The 26829-nt window shown below is 37.8% G+C and overlaps 1 protein-coding gene across 2 annotated transcripts in view; it reads left to right on the plus strand.

Moving 5' to 3' along the window:
• Positions 1-25817, plus strand: part of ZNF536 (zinc finger protein 536) — a 228206-nt gene extending 202389 nt beyond the window's left edge. Inside the window, exon 4 of one of the 2 annotated variants that reach the window (XM_026652897.2) lies at positions 23589-25817. In XM_026652897.2, the coding sequence (XP_026508682.1) occupies positions 23589-23824 (236 nt within the window). In that variant the 3' untranslated portion in view covers positions 23825-25817. The remainder of the gene's footprint in view (positions 1-23588) is intronic. The other variant, XM_026652895.1, reaches the window with a different exon arrangement.
• Positions 25818-26829: the final 1012 nt, after the last annotated feature.

Consider the following 26829-nt stretch of genomic DNA (forward strand, 5'->3'; position numbering starts at 1 on the left):
TAAAACTGCAAGAGGAAAAAGGCAGGGCAAATTGTAGAACACGTCTTGTCTATATAGCATTTGTGATTTAGAAAAATCAGAGCTGTTTTAGACCTAGTTCATTAAATGTATGCTATTCATTTTTACATTATTGGGCAATGTAGCACTGTATTCTGTGACTTTTTTTTATCTCCATGAGAATGGAAAAGGAAAGTGACAAACAGCAAAGGCACAATGTTTTTTTCAAAATATGATTTTTAATATATCAAAATTGTATTGTGAATTGTTCTGGTCACATATTTACTGCCAAAAGGAGCTGCTTATGATATTAATTTTAATTTGTTTTTCTTTTTTCAAAAGCTATGAGTACATCAGCTTTTAGTTTAGGAGGTCTGTATCCTTAAAAATAAATAAGGTAGCTGAACAGCATATTCTTTGGTATCGAAATGCTAGCCTGTGGCGTACTGCACAACCACAAAGAAATCTCGAGCTAACTTTCCTCCCTTTTTATTAATAATTCCCTAAATCAGTGAGAAATCCTTAAAAAGTTCCCTTCAATTTCACTCTTGCATTTTTCTCAGCTCCTGCATTTACTCACACTGGCTCATTTCCAACCGTATACTACACATTTGTGTAGATCTGTGAATATAATTTCTAGTGTGTAAGCTGTCCATAGCCAACTCATAGAGACCCTTCTTTTTTTTTCTTTTTTGCTAGCTTAGTTTTTTTTTCCTGAAGGTGGCAGTGAAAGAAAAAAAATAACTCCCCTTGAAGATTTAGGAATTTTATTACAAAACAGATGGACAAGTACTGTATTTTACCCATTTCCCCTTGTGCCCATGAGCGCTGACAATGAAAACTACAGCTCCTATAAAGTGCTGATCAAATTGTGAAAAGGTGGCCTTTCCCAGCAGCCTGGCACAATCTAGCATTATCCTAGCTTATAAATAAACGGATGGGCTGAGCCACTTCGTTTTTTTTTCTTAGTCCTTACCAAGATAATTGAGGATCATAATGGTGGGAAAGGACTGCAGTCATCATTCGCTGCCTGTCAGGTATCAGTACTCATCTTCATGTCATCCGTCACCATTGAACCACTCTGTCATCTTTCCTCCGCCTTCAGCGCCGCTCCTTCTCATCGTGTTCATTATCTCCAGCTCAGACCAATTCCCCCTCCCCCAGCCCCTGTAAATGCATCTTTGTGCGACTCTCAGTCTTCTGATTATGAATCGATGATCATGTGGTGTAAGAGAGATAGATGGCTTTTAGTTCCATCTTGTCTTCTCTAATTGTAAAATATTAGTTACATTAGACTGTGTCTTTTGATTAATGGAACTTATTTGGAGTGGCCTCTCCCAGCCCTCCCCCTTCCAAAGTCCTCCACTGACTTTTGAGAATTGAGTGATTTCACTTAAAGCAGACAAATAGGCCCTTCAGCAAGGCGATAGCTAAGCTCTAATATTGTGGGCAAAGCCAGCTCACAGAGACAGAGTTGTGTGGGTTTTTTTAAAGAAAGGCTTCAACTCTGGCTAGACAAATACAGCCCGTTTATTAATGCACCTACAGCGCTGCTATTTTGCAAATCCAGCAATTCTCATAAAGCTGCAAAACAGGATGTAAGGCTGAATGTATTTGAAATTAAATTAATCTCAGAAATTAAAAGCATCCTCACATTCAGTTTGGATGAAACAGGTCAGTACAGAACTTTGATGTATTAATGCTAGCATGAAGTGTTATCTTAATACTCCCTTTTATACTTACAGGACATGTCATCAACCAAAACGTCTCTTCCCTGTACAACTGACGCTGTGAGACATTCGTCCTTTAATACAGAATTTATCTTATTTGGCACTATTTACCTAAACATGGTCTGTTGATAAAGTCCTTGCAGTACAAATGGAAAGGCAGTTGACTAAATCCCTTATTATAAATAATCACTGTCTATCTTTCAGTGTAAATTCAAGGACATGTTCACTTTCAACCTATCAGTTCAATTAGAAAAGGTCTATTCACTGTCGATGTCTATATCTCATGGAAATAGGAAAGTACAGTTAATAAACAAATCAAACTATTTTAAAAAATAGCACTGTGGATTATGAATTCTAGCGACCATACTGATGGGGACACTGTCAAAATACATGTCCTACACAAATACATGTAAACAATTTTATCTCAATTTTTATATTGTACTTGCAGGATTTAAATCTGACCCTTTATTTAGCCATATCTTTAGCATTATTCCTGAAGATAACTGTATCTTCTAGGTATTAGACTTCAAAGAATGATTTTATGATGTGCATAAAATGCTAGTCTAGCTTTACTTTATTTACTTATTTGTTTTAAAGAATATAAAAATTAGTTCAGGGTTGGAAATTTGCTAACACATTGCTGTGTAGAAAATAGATTATGGATGCAATTTCTGCCTACAAAAGAGGAAACTGTGAGTGAAAGTTGAAAGTGCTAGCCATGTTTCCAGTTCTCATGATTTTATCTTGAGTCTTATGATAGTTGGTGTTTTCTGTAAAGCTCCAGTGTCTGGAGCCATGTGATTATATGAGAATCTCTGTCTTTCTCTCTCCATTCATTTTTAAATTAGTACGTTTCTAGCCTTCATGGTTGTGAAAAATACTTGAAGATGTGAAGCCACAAGGCTGAAAAAAAAGAGAGGGAAATGCCACATTTATTATGTGTTAAATATCTCATGTTTTTAAGCCAATCTAATTATTGTGGGAGGCTTGATTCATGATTTTAAAATGTTTAGGGTTGGGAGGACTCCATATTTGGGGCCAGCCTCTGTTTTTGGTTATTCCCATGTAACCCCATTGAAATTAATTAATGGCATTGAACACATTTAACTGAGAGCAGAATTTGGTCCTTGATACTTTTACTTTATATTTACCAACAAAACCTAGGGACAGCGAGTATGTTTAATGACATACTCCAATTTAACTCCAAATAAGTTGGGTTAACTTCACATTCAATGAAGAATATTTTGTGGTTTATTGTTTTTTTAAGTACAGTTAAAACTTGTGCTCATCTGGCTGACTGGGCATGTTTGTAGGCCTCTTTGTTCTGGGTAGCATAGCAACAGATATGGATCATATTATACCTTGAAGTCAATAGGATTGTATGGGTTTAAGTGAGGACAAATATTTGGCCCGTTTATGAGTTTTATATACACAATCTTTTTATAAAGTGAATTTGATCTGTGCACTTATGAACTTTTCACTAATGTATCCCAATTTGCTTGAAGGCCACAGTCCTGCAATTGATTTCTCGTGAGTAGACCCGTCCACCCCAAAAAAGCTCCATGGAATTCAGTTGGTCTGCGCATAATGGCATGGGTCCAATTCTCTGCAGCAGGTTGCAGGATTAGAGCCTAAATGTTTTTCGTCATTAGCAAACGTTGGAACCATGACATGGACTTTTTGTTATTCTTGAAATACATTCATACCATACAGTAGATCAAACTTATGCAGAGATCCATGTTTGTCTGAATGAAACTTTTACTACAAACTGTAGTAAACACCTATATGAAAAAAAATATGACCATGTGTGTATGAAAACCTCAATAATTTGGTAGATTGAAATTTTATTTTGACTCCTTCAGTGAATGTCTAGTCCTGCATACACCTACATGATTTCTCTAAACTGTGGAGAAAGTTAGCAAAAAAAAGATTTTTCCTAGGTGGAGACCGGAGTTGAGTGAGGAAACTTGCCTCCCTAGACTAAATCTACCCCATTCAAAATAAGCCTGGCTTCATCAAGTGCTATTAGCTCCTTGCTTCTATGGATATTAAATTTACTCTCAAATTTGTTGTAGGAAATTTTCACCCCAGAAAAACAAAACACTTTGGCTCACATCCTGGGATCTGCTCTGGTGATCCAAAGTAACTCGAAAAGCTTACTTACCTGGCCACCCCTGCTGATGAGAGCTTGTCAGAGTAGCTCCTAAACCACGCCCTCCTGATCTCTCCTTCATCACTGAGAGCAAAGGCATGGTTGGGCATCCTCCATTGGACACTGGCTACCAGTGCAATTTATAGCAATGTTTAGTTAGGCTGTTTTAATATGCACCATGGGACCAGCTGGCACAGAGCTTGCTGAGGACAAGAGGAGGACATAGGACATTTTTGCAGGCCGTCACCCTAAGGTGTGCTTAGTGCTCCTCACCTGCAACTTGGGAGCTGGTGGCCCTTTATTCTTAAATTACAGTACAAGAGAACAAAAGACCGCATCTCTCATCTAGATTCAAGGGCTGTTTTCCAGTTCCATTGTAATTGTTTTAGAAGATATGTACAAAATAGGTAGCAACAAAAAGTTGTTGCCATTTGATGGTAGTTCATTGGCCTGTGTGAAATGAGTTTAGTGGTTTCTGTCTCAGTCCCAGGGGACAATTGTTGACATTTTAAAAAAACACCATCATAATTAACATTAACTAGCATCTTTGTTGGCAGCATCAGCTGCAAGACCCATGCCTGAGTGGACATAGAGATTAAACTACGCCTTCCATCCCTGCACTGCTAGAGGGGCTTCTTTTAGGTTAGGGTAAGGAGACATTACCAGAGCAGGATAGGGAGGCTTCTCTTGCCATTTCCTGCACTGTAGCTGTTCTGTGGAAAAAAAGAGAAGACCTCAGTCTTCAGGCCTATCAATCTGTCACCTTTCATGAGCTAGCAATTCCAAATGGAAAAACAAACAAACAAACCAACAACAGTCGTACGAAAAGAAAAGATATGGTGCTAGGCTTCATGTGGCAAGGTTCTGGGCAAAATGTTATGGCTCTGTTGTGAATCTTTGTAAACAAAGGTCAGACTTGATTCAGCAAGGAACTTAAGCACGTGTGTAATTTTAAGCACATATGTAGTCCCATTGAAGTCAGTGAGATTACTCGTATGCTTAAGGTTACAAAAGTACTGAAGTACCTTGCTGGATCGCGGCCTTAATGCTTAATCTTTAATAGTAGTGGCTTCACTGTGATACTCTTTGTGAAATGCAGATAAGGAGTAAAAGGTATATTTTTTCTCAGTGTGTCTCCATAACACTCATTTATGGTAATGGAGTCCATTGGCACATCAAAAATTAATTATACTGTACTGCCCCCTCTAACTCCAACTCTTTGAAGTTGACCAAAGAAAATTATTTTATTTTTGTTTTCCAGCATCTATTTTAAATGGATTTTGACATAGATGGCAAAAGAGTGGGCACATTAAAAAAGCCCAGAGTAAATAGGTCTCTGTATCTGCTAATTCAGAGCAAACCTAAATAACATTATATTAACGGAATCTGCAGAAAAATACAAAATATGGAAAAAACAAAGCATGAAAAATTTTGAGGGAAATTCCCATCTAATTCGTAGGAAAATTCTCCCTCTTTGCTAAAATCAAGTGGAGAGCTTCGCCTGCTGATACAGACATCACCAATTGGGCGTATGGGACTAGTTGTGTGTTTGCATCGGGAAGAAAATAAATTATAAAGTGTTTACTGAAGCTTTTAGAGTTTTTAAACTATGGACCGAACCATACATCCAGACATCCTGGGTGTGTTCAAAATCCAAATCTGATCTGAATTTATCAAATGGTCTTTATGGTTGTAACTGGATGAACCAAAACTCCATGTCCCAAACTTTAGCCATCTGAATCTGAAATTTGTGTCTTGAGCCTTGTGTCTTGAGACTATAGTATACACCCAAATTACCAAAGGATATTGAGTTTTGTCTGGGAACTTTGTAGCTCTGAGGTACTCTTTCATGAGATTACATTATAAAAGGGGCATTGGCATGATGATGCATTTTGCATGCAGTATCATTATGGTCGGTTACGACAGGTAAGAGAAATTTAATATTTATTTTTTAATGGTGAGATCAATTTACCATTTTAAATCAAACTGTCATTAGGGATTTAGTCTATCAGAGCACAGTCAAAACCTTCAAATAACTTTCTAAAGGCAGATTCTGCCTTCAGTTTCCTGCATACTCCTGCTGAGGCCAATTGGAGTTGCAGAGGAATATCTGAGAGCAGAATTTGACCCTCAGGACCAAATTTCCCAAATGGCCATTCTTTGAGACTGTCTTTTGATTAACAAGCCATTTGCAGTAGACTAGGACCAGAGAGGCAATATATACCACACTGCTCAAATCTGTGGCCAAATATTCTACCGAGACCTAGTTCATAAAAATCAACTTGCTCCAATAGTCACTGAGAAATACCTCAACTGTTAGCAATCAATTGAGACTGAATTAAAAAAAAAATGCAAAAGGACATCAAAGAGGTTCTCATTCCCAGTCTATTGCTCTATTTAAGGGTCCTATAATTCGGTGAGGTTGTGTGCTAAATAATTTGTAAGCCTTCAGAACATGCAGGTTATTGTTTGTGGACAGATGGTGCATCACATTTTATTGCTTATTCCTTCTGTGGTTTCTCATATGTGGGACTGATGTGCATTCTGAAGTCTTTGTTTCCTTGCTAAAGTCTCTAATCTAAAACAGGCAATCAAGCAAACAGACAGTGCTTCAGAAAGCATAATCATAGTTTTAAAGGGAAAAAAATTTCAGCTGCAGTTAGGAAGCAGATGTGTTCCCTGAAAATGCAAAAGGTTATCAGAAGTATTAAAATAGGACAAATACATAAAATTAGGAAGCACCTAAAGGAACAGTTATTTTATTTTAATAATGCAGAGTAGGTGTGTCATTTCCTTGGATACCTGCTTTGTGTTTCACTGTCTTTGGTACTAGTACAACGAAAGCCTTAAGAGACTGGCTTTTGCTTTCACCTTTCCTCTTGAGATTGGCAGTCTTTGTCTTTTACAGGCAAGTAGCAGCCTTGTTGTGATCTTGGAGCCACTGCTGCCCTTAAGAGTTAAATCATGTTGATATACAGGAAGGAAGTGAAATAGACTAACTCTACTCTTTTCTTCCTACGGATTTTTCTTTTTATTCTGAAGATAGAATTACTGTTTGTAAGCATCTGAAAGTCATTAGTGGCTCTGCAGTCTGTCAGGTGCCGACGCAAAAAACTGCTGAAACTGAACGGGTTCCTGTGCAGAGTGCTGGGAATTTGTCATGTGCTGATGAGCAGTTATAATAATATATGAGCAAATCACAAGCATTCTGCAAATTAATCAAATTTTTTTCCTTCTCCCTTGTCTCTGGGAGAGTGGCTTTGCCGGCAGACGTAGGTGAAGCAGTTTTACTCACAGATGGTAGCTCTGGCATCAGATGGAATTTATATAACAGTAATTCTGATTTCCTGCCAAAGTAGCACTGAAAACACCAGGGAGATTGTACAAGACAAGTCATGTGGTTTTGCTGAGGTTGTTGTGGGAAGTTTAAGGGGGGAAATCTCAAAATTTTCCTCTTTGCATTTATTGTTATAGCCTGAAGGGCCAGAAATTGTACGCCATTCTGCCATAGGCGAAATCCAACACATCTTTTTTTATGAATTGTGCTGAAAGAGTGCTTCACAGCTGTTGAAACTGCTGGCAGGGAGAGAACTACATGATTCCTTCTCCTTTCTCTTTCCTTACAAGGATTAAAGGAGGGAAGGTTCAAAAGGTTGTTGCACTACATGTTAAAGTGAGGCAGGGTCTCCCTTTCCAGGAAGCAATGCCATGTTCACTTACTTTATACTCCCTTCGGTATAACAAAATAGAAAAGGGGATTTTATTTCAAATATTGAATTAAATGTAAAGGCAAAGAATTCTCTTAATAACCAGATTTTTTTGAAAGAGGTTATTCAAATTGATTAAAATTAGTATTTGTGCATACCTTGATGTTTCCAGTTTGAGAAGTAAGAAAACATATATGCACATTTTATGTATTTTTATCGATAAAGGGTAAATGCGTGAGCATACATGTATTATGCAGCATGTGTTTGAACTGGAGACAATGGCCTAATTCTGATCTCGCTCACATCAGCATAAATCAGCTAAAGTTGCACCTTTGCTTTTTTTAAAAAAAAAATCAGCGTGAGAACAGAATCAGGCTCTATATCTTTTGAATGATATTATGCTTTTTTAACAATAATCAGTGTTCACTAAACATATTATTTTTATAATAGCAAATTGAGTAACACCTGGAGCATAGCAGGAATGTTGTGTGAACTTAAAATAAAAATATAAGGGAGAGTAGAATGGGAGAACTTTCAGGGAATGTTTTTAATAAAGAGGTGAATTCTTTCTGCAGTAGGAAAAATGATAAAAAGATGGCGTATCAGCTACATTATGCAACAAAGTAATGCTGCTGTGTTTTTATAATGTAAGGCACTGCCCATTTGTTTTGGTTTACGTGACTGCAGTGAAATAAGTGGATTAGACTGAAACTTTAGCATGCTTCACTGCAGCTGGTTGCAGACATCTGTCATTCCTCAGCCATACATTCTGGATCATGCCAAGAAGAAAAAGCAAAGTCTGACACCTTTCATTTTGGAGATCCTTTATAGAAAAGAGAACCGGGGGGAGAGGAGGGAGGGAAGCGGGCGGGGGGAAAGAGAGCATTTCCTTTGTGACTTAATAAAAAGACACTTTTTCTGTGACATCATCAATAGTACTTTCCAAAGAGAAAGATCCTGAAAAGTTCGTGCTCAATTTATCCTTTTCAATCTTTTAATTTTTACTGTTCAAGCTACTGATTTGTTCAACTGGATATGATAAAAAATGTAGTGTGTGTGTGTGTGTGTGTGTGTGTGTGTGTGTGTGTAAAATATATATTATAGATGCATATATATCCGCTAAATATAGATATACATAATATACCTAGTGAGATATAAGTTATATTGTGTAATCACTCACAAAGGTACTCATATTAATTCAGTGCAACAACAATGATGGAATGTAATGCCATTGCATTGTTGATAGCAAGATGTTCTGCAAACTACACACATATAACCCCATAAATAGATAGTAGTAATGTTTTTAGTAGAATGATAAGTGGGTAGTGAGTTATCCCCAGATAATCTGAAATATTAGCTTTTAGTGTGCTGGATATTTATTTACTTAAGGTGTTTTGTTTTTCCTGAGACTCTTTTCTAACATGTCGCTGTAGATAGAGAATCATCAGTTAAATGAAAGTTGTAATGTGACAAAGTTACATTTACATTACCTAACTTACATAACTAAGCAACAACTACAATTAAAGAAGAACATGTTCATCTTAAGTGACATCTTGGATGTAGAAAACACTTAGTACATTTTAAGGCCTCCTTTCAGCAAGTACTCCAGAACGTGCTTACCTTTAAGCATGTGACTAATCCCATTGTTTAACTGCATACTTAAGTGATTTGTTGAATCTGGGCCTACAGGAGAAATTCCTAATCTTTACCTGGATACACACACAGAGCCAGATCCTCACCTGATGTGAATTTGCATAACTTTGTTGATAAAATGAGTGAGGATCTGGCCCTTTGAAAGTTGTGATTGAGATTTTTGTTTTACTGCCACTCCACCAAATAAAATAAACAAATTCAAAACAGTGGCAACAGTGATAGAGAAAGCACTACTATATTTATGAATAATTAAGTCCTTTGAATCAGTGGTTACCCATATTAGTTTTGGGTTGTTCTACACATTTGTAACTTACAAGGAAATGTTGATGAAATAATGATACAAGCTTTAGGACACAAAGCCTTATGTATCTGAATGATCAGGTTTACTGAGGTCAATAGGACTACTTACAGGAAAAAAAGTTACCCATATGCTCACGTGTTCCCAACACCAGACCCTCAGGGGATATGAACTGACTTTGTTCAATTGTTTACGAGGTGTAAATACTGAAAAGGGAGAAAATTGTTAGGGTGGTCTAAAGGAGGTGGGTGTTCAACTAGCAATAAAACTGAACTAAGAAAAAGAGCTGAATATTAGGGGAAATGTAACAGTGATATTTAACATATTAGACTGGAATAATTTCCCAGGGGGAATATCTTCATTGCTTCATATATTAAAACGGGACTGAACATAGGATGTAAGAATATACTGGCAGGAAAACAAGATCACTGATTAGGCCTTTTCCAGTAGTAACTTCCATAATTCTGTAATCTCTGTTTCTATAGTCCCATATCCCCAAAGTGCAGGGTTTATCCTGGAAACCCTCACTTAACTGAACATAGTGCTTCATGCTCAAAGCTAAATATCCCTTGAAAGATTAAAAGTGCATTGGGCTACTGAAAGCACTTGAGGGAGCAGGAGGTTGACATTTCTCATGAAAGAGCTTGCAGGAGAACTTGAGATAGTTTGGTCAAGAGTTTAATAGCGGAGAAATGTGTTTCCTCAGAACTGAATACCAGTGATATGATTAGTAGATGAAATGTAAAAGAAGTGGTAGAACAAGTAAAACAATAGATTGGGTTAAACATGAGTTGACTCATGTCTTCACACACAGAAGGGGTAGGAGTGTACTACCTAAGCTTGTATCTTGCAAGGTACAGTATTTAGAAGAACTCTGTATTGATCAGTTATTTATATTAAAGAACAAAATGGTATCTACCTCTGAGACCACATATCTCCTTGGCCACACTTCCTTAGCTGCAATCTGCCCAGACACTCAAACCGGAGTGATAGAAAGAAAGGGGATGTGTTAGCAGTGTATAATCCATCCTTGACTTTGGAATTCACTCCCACCCTTTGTCTGAATTAGCCAGAACCTACAGATCTTTAGGGACAGTGAATTGCCCATCTATTCCTTCTGGCCTTTGGTGAAAGAGAAAATTATTGTGAGAGTGGTGACATGGGGGAGGAATGAAAGTTTATATTTTTGCCTGGCCACTGTGGGAATTATAAATTTTCACAACAGTTGCCTTTCTAAATTTTGTCCAGGATAGCTTACCACCTAGTACCCTTAATAAGAACTCTTTGATCTATTTGTGTATATAAACCAAAATGAATAAATTTGAACATCTATTTAAATTTAATTAAATCTACCAAAGCATTGGACAATCAGAATTACAGCTGACATTCCAGGCTCAGCGAATGACATAATTCCCACTAACTTCATTTGGGGTACTCTCGGGCATTTTGAGCTTAACTCACACTGTTGTGTCAAAAACAAAATGGCGTGCTATTGTGCACAAAAATGTTGCATTACACCAGATATATAGAGAATTTGGCAGGCAATTTAAAATACTTAAGCCTTCGTTTTATGAAGTCCCAAGTATTTATTTGGAGAGAATGTGTTGTGTTGTGCTGTGTGCAATGTGTCATACAATGTTCAATACATATTTGAAAGAAATTGTAGAGAGATGAGAACATACTCCCACCTGTAGAAAAAATATTTTATACCAAATAATAACTATTCTTTTCCCAAGCTGAATGTACCAGTTTCTTCCACAAGAGATGATTTTGTATCTGTTTCTATTCTTAAATCAGACATTCCTGTTTTAAAAATCTTACTCTGTGAAAAAATTATTTTTTATAGTCAGGTGATCTTTTCAAGGAATATGAAATACAGTCTGCATTTAACCACAGGCAATTTAATCTAGCTATTTCTGGAATTTAGATTACTCAGCACAGTATACAAACTCCTCTATCTTAGTGCATCCATTTTCATATAATAAATATTTATATTTTTATTACCATCATCAATAGATAACATGTTAATGAAGGTAAAAATGGTAAAATTAGAGATGTTTCTTCTCATGTTTGATGATTGATTTGATTAATGATTTGAAAGCATAAATATGAAGGAAAATGATAGAATTTGCTAATTGTTTCTGTTTATTAAGAGTGACTTCACATCCACGTGAGGGTTAGCTTCTGTCTGACACTGATTTGAAATTAATAGACAGCAGGTTTATAACAGTCAAAAGGAAGTACTTCTTCATTGCCAGGGGATGTTGTGAAGGCCAAAATTCTAACTGCATTCAAAAAAGAATTAGATAAGTTTATGGCTATAAACCAAGATGGTCAGGGATGCAACCCCATGTATTAAGTCTCTGACTTCCAGATGCTGGGACCGGACCAAAGTGGAGGGCTCGCTCAATAATTGCCCTGTTCTGTTCATTTCCTCTGAAGCATCTGGCACTGGCCCTTGTCAGAAGACAGGATACTGGGCTAGATGGACCATTGGTCTAACCTAGTATGGCCATTCTTACATTGTTATGATTTACTTCTGGCTGTTTTACATATGGAGTTGTTTACTTTCTTTTTCTTCTTTTGGTCTCCATGGCCCACCAGTGTCACAACAACTGTTTTCCTGCATATAAAAGCCAGGGCCAGCATTAGGGGGTGAAAGTAAAATTGAACTCTCACCGGTACGGGGGCCGTCTCCGGCTCCCAGAAGGGGCGGGGCCTCAGGCAGAAGGGGCAGGGCTGGGGGTCAGTGTTTGCCAGCCCCAGGGCAGCTGCTCCTTTTGCCTGTCAGTGGCCTGGGAGGGAGGGCAATGATGTTCAAGTGCTGCCATGGCAGCACATTAAGCAGGGTCCTTTGCCGCGGCACCGCTTTAAAGTCAGCTGTACGGGCTGGTACCAGCGGCCATTTTTAACTGGTACGCCATACCAGCCCATACCACCTTACTTTCACCCCTGGGGGTAGCCAGCACGGCAACTGGCTGGGGCCCCATGTCACAGGGTTCCCCACAAAGCTAAGTTGCTCAGCCTTTGGCTTCAGTCCCAGGTGTAGGGCTGGGAGCCCTGGACTTCAGCTCCACACTTCGAGGCTTCAGCTTTCTGCCCTGGGCCCCAGCAAGTCTAACACTAGCCCTGCTTTGCAGCCCCCCTGAAATCTGCTCGTGCCCCCCTAGGGGCCCTGGACCACCGGTTGAGAATCATTGACCTAAGATACACATTGAATTGTTGCTTTAAATTCCATTTTTGTAACATAGCTTGTTTCTTTTAATGGTGCAATGAAAGGAATTCAGCGTTAACATTAGCACTTTCCTGGCTTCTTTAGGCTTATATTATACCTTTAAGATTATTAAATAGTGAACTGAAATGCTTTTCAGAAGTACTAAACTCTGTTTAAGATCCCAAATCATGCATAGACTGCACCTTTATTTGGATTTTGAGGGAGCCAAGTAGGTACCTGAGAGTATAATTTGGTCCATCATGTAGATTTTAACATTACAAATACATTTAAAAACTAATAATGAATTTTGTTTTCTTACTTTGGTTTCCCCTGCTACAACCAATGACAACTTTACCATCTTTGAGAGCCTGAGGCTATACATTTTTATGCTTTTACTCAAGTGAGTAGGCCCATTAGGCCATTTTCTTAGCTTCAAGCACAAGTGAGGAAGTGACACAAAGGTGCTCTTTGTGCCCTTCCCCAAATCTTGGGGTCACGTGAAACATTTCCCTGTGCAGGGGAGATCCTTCAGTAGTTGCTAACCTGACACTAAGGCTATTCTGCACTCTGTATGCACTCAGATCTATACTTCCAGGCTTAGGCTCCAAACCTGGAAAGCATCTTTCCTCAGGAGAGTGCTTAAGCACATCAGTGAGACTTAACATTGTGGCTAAACTCTGTCTGAATCATGTCCTTAGTGTGCCTCCCACCATCGGTAGTCTCTCTGGCTGTTCTTAAGAGTGTTTGCAGAATCAAACCCTATAGTAACACAGGAAATTCAGCTTGAGTAGTGTCTGAGATGTCATCAGGCATTGCAGGTAAAGCACAGAACCCCGAGCTCCAGTCATGACAGGTGAAAACTTTTCCAATCATTTCTAAAATTCATTTGTTTGTACTTCTTGGTCTACACTTGTATTCTGTCAATTGTTTAGACTATCAGACAGTTCTCTTAATTTAAAAGCTTGTCTGTTCAACATTACATTTACATTGAATTTAATTTCTTTGTTGTAATTTAATAAATGAAAAATCATTTCATGGTATGTTGTTATTTATCCAAAAGAGTTGGGTAAATAATAACATTCCATGAGTTGTTCCAGGGCCTGTGTGTGGTTAAATATATATTCAGAAATTTTGGAAAACTTTTATTGCATGTATCAATCTGATTGTAGCAGTTCTAATCTGTCTGGTATTCAGGGAGTTTTATAAATGCATAGTGTGAGACCAATAAAGTGGAATGGTTCAGTCAGAGCCATTATTGTCTATTGGACAAATACATGTATTCAGCTTTTATCCATCCATATTATTATGCACACAATTGGAATGGCTGCTTTAGAGCCATTTTGGTCTATTGGGTAATACAGACCGTATTTAGGATGTTTGCTGTGAATAGTAAAAATCTTTATGAATATTTGTGGGTAAAAAAATGGAATGCACAAGAGTAGTAGCCAATTTTTAAATGAAAATATTTTTCCCTTTTCAAATTTTTGTTTGCATACTATACTGCTGTCACCTTAAAATGGTAGCAGGCATTTAGTTCTCCTGAAACGCCAAACTGTGAGAGCCAGGAAGATGCATTACGCAATTACTTCCAAGCTGATGGTCACAGGGATTGCCAGGGAGTCATTCAGAAAGGTTGTCCTGTCAGGCAGAAAGCATATGGCCACCATCTTGGAATTGTTCCTTCTGATGGCAAATGCCCATGGGTATATTTAAATCACGATTCTACCTCTGATATGGATTTTCATGGGAAACAAAGATTTAAAAGCAGCTGTTCTTGGTAGAAATGATTTTTAAGTTGGTGGCAAGAAGAACCTACATTTGGGCTGGTCAGGAGCATGTTCTAAGTTTGTTTGTTTCCTTGATGTGTTTTCTTGGCATCTGGTCAAATACGCTTCTGAACATTAAAAACCTTTCTCTATATGCATCTACTGGTGCTTGCTACCTCCCGCTTGAAATTCTAACTGTACCTAAATGGGAATCAGTAGGTTCCTTTATTTGCTCCTAGCAACTGTAGAGCACATTTCCAGTTGGAAATCCAACTATATCAACAGCAAACAGAGCAAATTATGGTCCAGTCCATTTCAACAATTCCCTTTTGACATCTATCCATGGGTACTCCATTAGCAGAGTATCCAAGTGTCCCACACTTTTTAATGGATATCCTCACAACACTACTGTGAGGTAGGGCAGTGCTGTAATCCCCATTTCACAAATAGGGAACTGAGGCACAGAGAGACTAAGTGTCTTGGTCAAGGTCACTCTGAAAATCTGTGGCAGAGCAGGGAATTGAACACAGGTCTCTGGAGTCTTAGTATCCTAATAACTGGACCATCCTTCTTCTTCTCCTAGAGGAAAATTAAAGTAGACTTTACAAATACAAAAAGAGCATGACATGTCTTCCATTGTCATGACTCAAAAAACTTAAAGTGACCTAATAAGGTGGTCATCTGTAAGAGGTGATGGGACTTATTGTCAAGTTTCACCAAAAAGCATGTACTTACAGTAAAGAAGAAACTTGAAATTAACTTATCATAACACATGGTAATAATGTTACAATGTTTCAGAACCATCGGCCACCTAATGAGAAACACTCAGAGCATTCTGTCATATGAACATTGTCATTTTTGCATTTTAAGGGAACAAATGTCATATCTAGTAAACATTTTTCTCAGGATTTAATTATAATTTATAGTACATTGCACAGCATTTGTTTTCCATTCATCATTATATTTTTCTTCATCCTTTTCTCTACGTTTATAAGTAAAATTGTGTGTATGCAGTTGTCTCTCTTTCCCTGTGTGTATATATGTACACATATGCAATATAATAAAAAGTAGTGTAGTGGGGACAACAGACGGCTTGTGCGTATGATGTATTATTGGCATTTTTCTTTCAAATTACTGATTTCTTGTTGCTTTGGGAGAAAGCCATGATTTTGCTGCTATTAGTACTCTCTTAACAATCTGGAATAAATTCCTGATCTTATCCATGTGACTAATCCAATGCCCATTTTAACATTTTAATGCAAACCCTTACATATGTGCCTGTAATATCACAAAATAAGATGTTTCTTTGTGGAAAATTTTCTAGAATTTGGATGCCAATCAAATATTTTTAGGAGTGGAGAATAAATGCAGTTTCACCATGTAAATGATTTTTTTCAATGAAAAATACTTCAGCATTCATCTCTTTTTCTCTCACTCTCCTGTTTGTGTGAATCTTAAATAATAGATCCATATCGAAGTTGGTAAATTAGCAACTATCAGCAGTGTACAGTCAGTAACCTGATTATACTGAGATTGAGGTTTTTATGTGCGACAGTGGCACAGTTTGATTTTTAAAGATATACCAATGCAAAATGGGTTTGGCAAACAACCCACTGACAAACCCTCAGTTCCAGCTGTAGACATCATTGCCCCTATATGGTCATAAAAACCTACTTTGAGATCTGTGCCTTTCTCAAAACCTGCATTTTCAAATTCCATTCCGTTGATGCACCATGTTGGGCTGCATCAGTCATGCCATGTTATGAAACCTAACACGATGTGACTGATGCAGGCTGACATGACATGTCACAAAGCAACATATCAGATCATAAATTTGAAACAAAACAAAACAAACATTTTTTTTCTCAAAGTCTAAATTAACAAAGCAACATATTTGTTTAAAAGGCAGAAGAATCTAAAGGGTTGGAATTTTTTCTTTATATTTGCTAGTTCTTTTTCAAGACCAGAATGTTCATCCTGTCCAAGCTCTGTATTCTTCCCAGGGCAGACGCACAAACTGGGACAACCCAAGTCTGAGTCCTACGCCCAAAACCTCAAGGTATTTAGATGCCTAACTCTCATTGAAATCAATTTCAATGGGAGTTAGACACCTAAATACCTTTGAGGATCTTGGCCTTAGTGCTTTCTCCACTTCTAAGTTTGGACCTACAAGGTTCCGAGTGCTGTCAACTCCCATTGGCCTCAGTGGGTGTTGAGGGTACTTGTCATCTCTCAGGGGCACTCTGCATCTTCCACAACTGCTTCCCAACACCATTACTCCAATTATAGTCGATCCTTCCTGTTTTTCTTTTGTAGCTCCATCGCTTTACAATCTCTGCTCTCAGTCCACAGGGTTGAAAGGTCTTCAGACACTGAAGTGCAAGCAATGTAGTGTGCTACTCTACCGCCAGGTTGTTTGAGTTGTAAGCAATATAGTGTCCTCCCACTCCTCCTTCCTATCTGAGAAGGATACTCCATAATTTGCTCTCCATGCTGGCCTGCCTCTAACCTGATTCTCCCACACTGCAACACAATGCATTACACATTATCTTCTGAACCATCAGGCAGGGTTCTTTTTCTTAAAGGGCTTTCAAATAATTTTATTGGAAGATATATAGAAGGTAGAATACGTATGACCTATAACTTGCAAAGAAAGAACCCACCAACCACCACTAGATAAAACATTATAAATTTATTGCCAACTTATCTAGGAAGGGTTATTTTAAGAACCTGCTGCCCACAACAAGTTTTGAGCCGTAATTAATGGATGGGTTACCCAAGAGAAATGGGCATTTTCCTTTGTCCCTTAGTTACAAGCAAATTGCAGATATTGTTATCTTTGCAAGTAAGAATAATCTCTGGTTTTTGTACTACTTCTGCTGTAAACAATGTTCCTCTTGCTTTCCTTTGACCCTCACTCTGTATACATATTTATATATTATTCATACTGGATTAAAAATGAATGTGCTCTTTACCACAGTTGTACTGTATTGTGACAATACAAATTAACTTATTGTGTACTTACTTTTCATATGGCAGTGATGTGAAATTTTGATGGCCTCAAAAAGTAAGCAATAGAAAAAAGACAACGTTGAACAGAATCCATTTAGGTGCATTTTATATGGTCTTATTTGTTAAATTTTGTTGAATTAATAAATTATGTTCCCCATATACAGTTGCACAGTTTTGAACCTTTTGTGATACTGAATGGAATGAGGGTTTTTTTTACAAATACTCCTTGCTTTGTGAATTCTTTGTTTAAATATTACTTTAATGGATCAGTGTATGAATTGGTATTACTATTTTTAATGATCAGTACTTATGGTCAAGCTAATACCCCAAAGAACTGATAAATGACATCACATTTTGTAGGCATGGCTAGTGTGTTGTTTGTTATTCATGTTGCCTATACTTCCTATTATAAGACCCTGTTTGCAGTTGCTTATAACTTGCCAAACCTTTTAACCATTTGAGCTGAGTTCCTCCATTCTAGGTGTCTGCTTCAGGTGGAATATTTTGGAAAATTTCAACCAAACCAGTTCAGCCATTTCTGAGAGCAAGGCTAAGGAAAATACATTGTTTTGCCAGTGTTTAAAAAAAAAAAAAAAAAAAAGTGGTGACCTTTTTTTGAAAAGCTCTGGGACCCCTCTTGCTTTGGAGCAGGGATTTGAAATTTGTCAGTGGGTGGCCTTTGTATCAGGGACATGCCTTTTGCCATCCTGTGCAAATCTGCCCTAATTTGACAACGTTCTATGCTTTTTAAAAATCATGATTTGCACATGCTCAGCAGAGACTTCTTAGATTTCAGCAGTTAAGTTTTGCAAAAGATTCCGGCCACACTGGGCATGCTCCCACCCAGAAAGGAACCAAAGTCAGATCTGTGGTGGGGTTAGAGGGGGAAGTAGACTGGAACAAGGAGCCTGTGGGACAGAAGGGACAGAAACCAGGACTGGAAGCTGGTGGAGACAACTGGGAGTTGAATTGGAGGGATACTGGGACTATCTGGGCAAGAAGACTGGGACTGGGATCCAGGGGGGATTGTGACGAGTTAGGCCAGGAGATTGAGATTAGGATCTGAAAAAGATGGACTGCAACTGGTTGGGCAAGGATACTGGGGCCAGGGAATGAAATGGGGTGGGGGACTAAAATTGGTTGAGGAGCCAGAGGGGGATACTGTCCCTAGTTTGGCAAGGAGACTGGGATTGAGAACCAGTGGGATGAGAAGTAAAGAGATGAAGGGGGAGGGGAGATAGATTTGATAAGGACTGAGATGCAGGGAGAACTGAGCCTGGGACTAGGAGTAGGGGAAATTGGGACAGGGAGGGTGAGTCAGGAGGGGTGAGACTAGATTTGCTGGCTAAGGAGACTGGGATGAGAAGCCTGCTGTGGGGAAGTGGGGAAGAGAGGACTAGGACAAGGGACAGGTTGGAGGGGCAGAGCAGAAAGGGTCATGAAAAAAGGAAATGAGCAGAAGAATCCCACTAGATCCACTCAATTTCAGAGCCTGAACTGGAACATAAGATTCCTGAGCCTCACCATTCCTCTGAGGTCAACAAATATCTAAGAAACCAGCTGTCCCTCTCTAAATGCTGGTCCACAAAGAGGATGTCAACCTACTACTGCTGTCAGTTATTCTGTTAGCTCAAGTGGCAGAGGTCTGTGCGGTGGATCTAAAGGCCCCAACTCTGTTGGTGTTGGTTCATGATGCTACATGATAGAATTTCTGTGGGGTTTTTTTCATTTTGCTTGTTAAAACAAAGAGACTTATTAGGGTTGCAAAGTCAAACACTAAAAAGTTATGAAATGCCAGAATTAAGGTTGCTTTTACAACCTTGTGCATATGCATTATGATACAGTCTTTAATTACATGATCACATAATTTTTTTTCCACAAAATCCCTGCCTCATTCAATGCACAGGTTGGAGCTGCTTTGGGGATGAATCAGGGTTGAATAAGAGGCTGTTGTCTGTAGGACTCCGGCCTCATTTGATGCAGAAGTTGGAAGGTATATAGTGAATGCAAAAGATTCACAAAGGATTGCAGGAGGAGATGGGGTGGTCTCATGGTTAAGGCAGTTGATTGCTGCCTTGGAGGAACTAGATTCTATCCCTGCCTGTGCCACAGAGCTCCTGTGTCATTCTAGGCAAGTCGCTTAAACCAGTTTTCTCAACAAATTATTGCTAATTGGGTGTCTGACGTGAGACATTGGGGTCTGGTTTGCAGAAGCGCTGCACACTCATCGCCACAACTGAAGTCAAAGGAAGCTGTACTCTGAACATGTGAAGCGCTATATAATGCTAAGCACTCTGTAAAGTAAGGTCTTAGATGTCTCAAATTGGACACCCAAAATTAGTTGATACTTTTGACCTTAATCTCTTTGTGCCTCAATTCCCCATCTGTAAAATGAGAATACGACCACCCCCTCAACTCACAGGGGTGTTGTGATTCATTCATATTTGTGATACACTCAGATACTGTAGTGATGAGCACCATAGAAAAGCCCATGAGAAAATTAATAATTCAGTCTTCAGAGCAGGGTTTGAAAAGTGTGCCATGAATGAGGCCTATGGCTGGACATTGAGCAGTGAAGATAAAACGAAATATTGAATAGCTGCTCATTAAGTGAGCACCATCCCTTCTGTGCACTGAATTAGGCAGAGTTCCTGTGGAAAGAATAGTCTGTGATCATGTTGTTAAAGACTGTATTGTAATGCAGACACACAAGGGGGCTGAATTAAGGTTGCAAAGGCAACATTGATTCTGGCATTTCCCAACTTTTTGACTGCTTGACTTTGCAACCTTAATAATGTTCATTTAACATAGGGCTTTTTGTGTGTGTTTGTAATATACAAACTGAAGTTTGCAGAAATATAATTTGGTATCTGTTTGCAATGCTTTAAATCAGTTAAAATGTAACGGATGGATGAATAGAAGTATGTTAGGGGAAAGAAAGGTAACCTTCTCTTAACAGGAGGTAAAGAAACCGGTAACACTGTTCTACGTTGGTCTGATCCAAAGCCCACTGAAGACAATTTAAAGACTCTCATTGACTTTAATGGGTTTTGGATGAGGCCCCCATTATGACAGTATTAGTCTATGCAATTTTAAGTGTTCTTATATGAAACCTTTGCAGACACTAGACTGTTTATAGCAAATTAGCTTTAATAATATATAGAGACTTCATTATACTGATGTTTTCACTTGTATTTACAGCTACTATATATCCTAAAATATAAATTCACTACAACGCAGTAATGGCTAATTTATTCACTATAGGAAGAATTTGTTTTACATGCATTTTGTGACAAACATTTTGTCAGTGAATAAATTCCAGTGGTCCTTTTAATCAGATAGGATGACCTCATTTCCATAAAGGAATCTGACAACAGGCACATAGGTGTCAGGAGATATGCATTTGATTGTTGACTGCAAAGACTTCCCATGTGACCTTGGGCAAGTCACTTAATCTCTCTGTAATTTAGTTTCCTCATCTGTAACAGAGAGTAATAATACTTACCCACCTCTCTATATGCTTTGAGATCCTGAGATGGAAGGTACTGTGTGTTTGTGTGTGTGTGTATGTATGTGTATATATATGTATATATATATATATAATATCAATCAATCAACATATTACTTATCATCAGCAAATAAAGGATCCAGGATTTTCAGTATAGGTTCTGCCTTCAGTTTAAAATACGCGTACTGTGATCCTCAGCATAAACCACCAGATGAACAAACAAAGGAATTTTTAAAATCAAAACTACAAACACCCTTGCCAGGATAAAATAGACCAAACTCAGACATTATTACTGAGGTCTCTTTCCAAGGTGCGATGTTTCCTTCTATGAACTGAAGGGATAATTGTGAAATGGAATGATTTTATTGGACCTTTCTTCTGAGTTTTGCAACCTACCTTAGAATTTCCAAAACAATGCAAATCATATTTTCAGTGAATCTCCTTCTTTATACCCATTCAGTTTTGCACCCATTTTCTGTGCACAAAAGTGGATTGTGGAAGAATATAACTGATACTTTCAAACATGTTGTGAGTGCAGTTATGGACATATAGTCCTTTGGATTTAAGGGACTGATCCTGAAATGCATTGAATAGGTCTTGTAATCTCTTCCTTGACCTCTGTTTCTAGTCCTCCTGCTGAAATTCCTCTGTGAAATTCCTGACCCATTCCTATTTCTATAACTACTTATTCCTAATTTTATTCATTATGTTCCCGATTACTTTTTCCAAGATGAAATTTTCCTTGGAAATTTTCCCTTGTTAAGACTAATGATTTCTGGGTTTCATCTCTTTTCCCTGAGTACCTTGTCTGGAAGGTTTCCCTTCATCTCCCTATCTGAGGCGCAGAAGAACCTTGAGACTTAGGTAGAAACCAGCTTACTGTGTCCTATGGATCCATTTAGGCAAATGTAAATATTTTGTATTCTGGAGCAGGACTCTGTCCTCACGTAACTGACATCAATTCATTGATGATGAGCAGGCATCTCCTCCATACACAAATGTCGTATCCCTGCTTGAAGAAACATGCCCATAGGTCTCTGTTCTGGGTACAACACTTCGCTCCTCCTGAGGAGCAGCTAGAATCTTGTGTGTGGACTCAGTCTTCAGGTGCTAATTCCCACTTTTTCCATTACAAATAGTGGGTTGTTTTAGGGGCCCGAGCACTCTAGATCAGCTGATGACATCTCTTACATGGAGTGAGTTTTCCTGACAACACACCATCCAGAACACCACCAGTGTAATCCCGGTGTCACTTCAGACCTCTTTCTCTAATGGGAATAACATCTGACCAGGCTACACATCTTCCACTTACTTATGTAAAACTAACTTGATAACACCTAAATGATGATTGGCCACAGCTCACCTGCCTGTGACATTTCTCGAGCTAAGCACTCTTGGCCCCTTCCCACACTGTGTGCACTGCAGTGCTTTCACACCTACAGTACTTTACTACTCCTCCTCCTGCTTCATAGGTAGTATGTAGTATAGAAACAGGAGATGGGAAAAAGTGCTCTTCTAATGTGGATATTGGATATTGTTTTTCACTTGTCCTGGATTTATGTAGATGGTCTGGCACATTTATTTATTCATTTATTTGAGCAAATTAAAGCAAGCTAAGCGCATTTGACCTCAGATGGTCCTGGTTTAAGTTAATTTGAGAGACAAAGCTCATAAAGTTCCAGTAAAACACATCAACAACTTCCCAGCATAGGTTGAAATGTGATTGCTGAAACATAACCTCCAATACCAGATACAGCACCAAGATTCTAAGTCACAATAATATGAAAAATAATGTAAAGCACATTGCAAGACTGAATAAAAAGAGCTGTGTTTCATTCATGCCTTTTTTTCAGTCACTATTTCAAACACAAGCATACATCAGGTTCTGTGCGGTAACATTCCTTTTCTAATCTAGATTGGATATTTTATTTTTAAGTTAGCTATAGTTTTGAGCCTCCATCCAGCAAACACTCATGCACCTGCATAACGTTACTCACATGAGTAGTCCCAATGCAGTGAAGTTACACATATGTGTAAGTATTTGCAGGCTTGAGGGCTTGCTTATCTCAATCCATTATTGCTATCCATTCAGAAAAACACAAAACAACACAACAACTCCATGTGCATAAAATGAAACATACAATGTTATCCTCAGAAACCCACCCAAAGACAAAGTATGTTTATTAGAGTGGGGTCTGCACATTATCATTCGTGCATTGCTCTAGATAATCAACAAATATAAAAGAACCTATTATATGGTTAACTTTATTTGCAAGTGTTCAGACTGGATCACAGAGTGAATGCTTAACAATTATGTTAACGAAGGGAGGGGGGATGGCTTAGTTTTCTTTAATGTCCCAGAAAAAGAGTTTTTAACAATACAGTTTGTATGAATAGAACTCCACAAAAGCACTATGAATTTCTTATTGTTGCTCAATGCATGCAGCACTTCCTTATAGCCGTATTTCTTTGTTACACTTTGCAAAGAACTGGCTTGCAGTGAAAATGTAAATATGAGGAAAAACTAACCAGACTTTTGTCTGTCATGCAGGTCATAGGCCTTTCCAGTGCAGATACTGCCCATACAGTGCCTCTCAGAAGGGAAATCTGAAGACCCATGTTCTTTGTGTCCATCGCATGCCTTTTGACAACAGCCAGTATCCAGATCGCAGGTTCAAGCGCTCCAGAGTTGACTCCGAGGCTTCTGGGAATTTAGAGGAACCTGCAGCTGTCAAACCTGGGAGCTCAGCAGAGCTAACAGAGGAGGGCAGCAAGGCCCAAGAGTAATGCAGCTGAACAAATCAATCTGTATATTGCAATATTATTTTACACAGTTCTTAGGTATGCATTTGGGTAAGAGTTTGATAACTGCATTCCAAGGAAAAGAATTGTGTACAAATTCCCAGTGGTGTACAGGATGTTTAAAACATTTAAATATATATATATATATATATACACGTATATATTACAAAAAGAAAAAAATAATTCCCAGCCCTTGAAAATGGCTGCTAAACTGTTACCTGGCAACAAGTACTTCCAAACAATGTAGGTGGGATAATAAAGTGATTTTAAAATGTTAGGAGGTCATTAGTTATTTAAAAAGCAGAGCGATTTCAAACTTCAAAGTGGTCTTTGTCCAAAAATAATGCTCTTAACAGAAAAATGATACCGTCTAAATGATTTAGTGTTGCCTTGAAGATTGAGGGGCTGTGTTTTCATTGTTGAAAACACCTTTATAATATGACACCAGCTGCTGTCATTTGCCTAGCATAGTAATGAGATGTGTTGGTAGACTGCCATGGTGCCAGTCTGACTGGAGCTGTCATTGCAGAGAAAATCAATTCAAGTGGTGTTGCAACTGCACTATAGGAGAAATCTTAGACGGCCCATAAGCTGGGGTCAGTACTGACCTATATTGGAAAGGATTGTGATATTACATTTTCAGTTTTTTTTTTAATATACAGCCAAATGAATCAATGGTTAGAAAGAATCTGAAGACCAATGTGTGATTGCAGATTGGTTGTGTAATTCCATTTTTTTTAGATCAACTTTCAGTATTGAGGGAAATTCTTTTATTCTTTTCTTTCTTGTTGATGAAGAAGTAGGTTGCTGTAAAAGTAGAAGTACAATATATATAAAAAAAAAAAACATTGTTTAGTGAAACTAGTCAACCTTATCTGTAGAAGGTGCTGGTGAGAAACAGAATATTATTAACTAGCGGGTTGGTTTCTTTTTCTTTCTTTTCTTTCTTTTTTTACTTGAATGAAGGATTCCCCAGTCATGGTTAGTTTTCATTTGTTAGGTTTTATAAGTGTTACAGACATAGTGCAGGAGTTTCTTCTGGAGCAAGCTCTTATAAAGTAGCTTGACCTAAAATATGAATCCAAACATCCTGCTCTTTGTCTCTAATGAAGAAAAGTGTTTTTGCTAATATTTCTTTGTTTTTGTAAAACAAATGTGTTCTATATTTTTGCAGATTTTAGCTTTTCTACTGATTGGATCCTCCAAATTTATTAAGTTCTTTGCCATATAGGAAGCTTTTGAGAGACTACAATGAAACACACAATAAAAACAAAAAGTAAGAATAATAGGTAATGGTTTATTCTTAAATCTGCTTGAATGGCATAAAATTTTAGCCTTTTAATGTACTTCCTTTGATAGAAGCAAAATCGGTGCTGTTTATCTGTTTATTATGATAGTAGAGAAGTATTAACTTCTTCTAAAACAAAATAATCCAGACTTTAAAAAAAAAAAGTCAATATTTCTTTGCAGGCTGGGAGCACAGAGTAAAACCCCAGGGCCTTAAAACTTCAGCTCTGCCTAAAGCAGTTTACAAAAAATACTAAACTGCAATCAATGTAAATAAAATTCTTAGCGCTACCCTGAGACTGGAAAAAAAAATCTCAGGCTAATAAGGAATACGGTTTGCATATGCTGTCGGAAAGGATGTCATCCAACTGAAGTTTCAGTTTAAATGAGGTCACTGTGTAACTTGGACCCATCTGGCACAGAGCAAGCTGCTTTTCTTGTTTTTCTAGAATAGTTCTCACTGCCTTACTTAAATCGAGTTGATAAACTTAATGCAACTGTTTCTATGATCCTAGATAAAGGATTGAAATGTTATTGAAAACTTTCTGACTGTAGTAAGCTTTAGGATTTTAACTGCACTACTGTGTTTGGTGACTGTGTCAGTCGCTTGCTTTTGTGTGTTTGCGCCGCCTTCAATATCTTAGCAAAAAAAAAAAACATCAAAAAAAAACAAAAAAAAAAAAAAACAAAAAAAAAACAAAAAAAGCCCACATTCCATTTCTTGCACTTTTTGAGCTCTTTCAGTATTCTTTTGTGTCTTCTGAGCATTTTCAGATACGACAGGCAATAATTCTGTTTGTGACACTGGAAACATCTCCCGTTCTTTGTGATGTGTGTGTTGATTCCATTTGGTCCGGTGCTACTGTCCCTATTTTCCCCTCTGACATAGACCTTTTTTCCAGAACATTTGTAACTTGTAATACAAACAAGTGACAGCAGCAGTGATGCATTGTCAGTTTCTGAATATCATCATGCTTCTCATATCTAAACATGTCAAGTTTTTTCTCTGTAACTTCTGTAGTCTGTGATACTGGTCATAATACTGTCTACATTCCTACACAAAGAAAAATTTCTATCTTGGAGGAAATCTGAGAATAATAGAGTAGAGGATTTTGTTGCTATGCTTGTAACAATTAGAAAACTTTGTATTTAAAGTTTATTCTTGGTCATTATTTATTATTATAATACATCAGTTGACAGAACTTTATTCTGGTATAGAAGTATTAAAAGTTGTTTTTTCAGCAATGACTGTTTTCTTTCTGCTGTTAGAATAAAAATTGTCTTTGAAGCAGTACAGTTTTATCCAGTGTTTTACGCAATAAAACCTCTACCTCTGAAAAAAGTTTTCCTACTTGCATATGTTTATTAGGAACACTTAAAACATTACTTTCTGCAGCTTTGTCAGATATTAAAAAATAATGTCAGTAAATTCACTGTTGTTAGGCAGTTACTGGAGTGTACTATGCTGGGTGTGTGTGCTCAGTCCACTTATTAATCAGAACAAATCTATAAACAGTATATAGATATAGATATATTATATATTGTGACTAATTGAAAGACTGTGGAAATCTGTTTTAGCATGTAGTAATAATTGTTTTATATAATACTAATTATGTACTACAGAAAAAAGCCTTGGGGTCTATCAAGCATTGATTTTAAAGTGTTTAAAGTGTGTATCATATACTGTAATGTATATAGTCATG

Source organism: Terrapene carolina, unplaced genomic scaffold (genome assembly GCF_002925995.2).
Source record: "Terrapene carolina triunguis isolate 2854851 unplaced genomic scaffold, T_m_triunguis-2.0 Scaffold130, whole genome shotgun sequence".
Taxonomy (NCBI): Eukaryota; Metazoa; Chordata; order Testudines; family Emydidae; genus Terrapene; species Terrapene triunguis.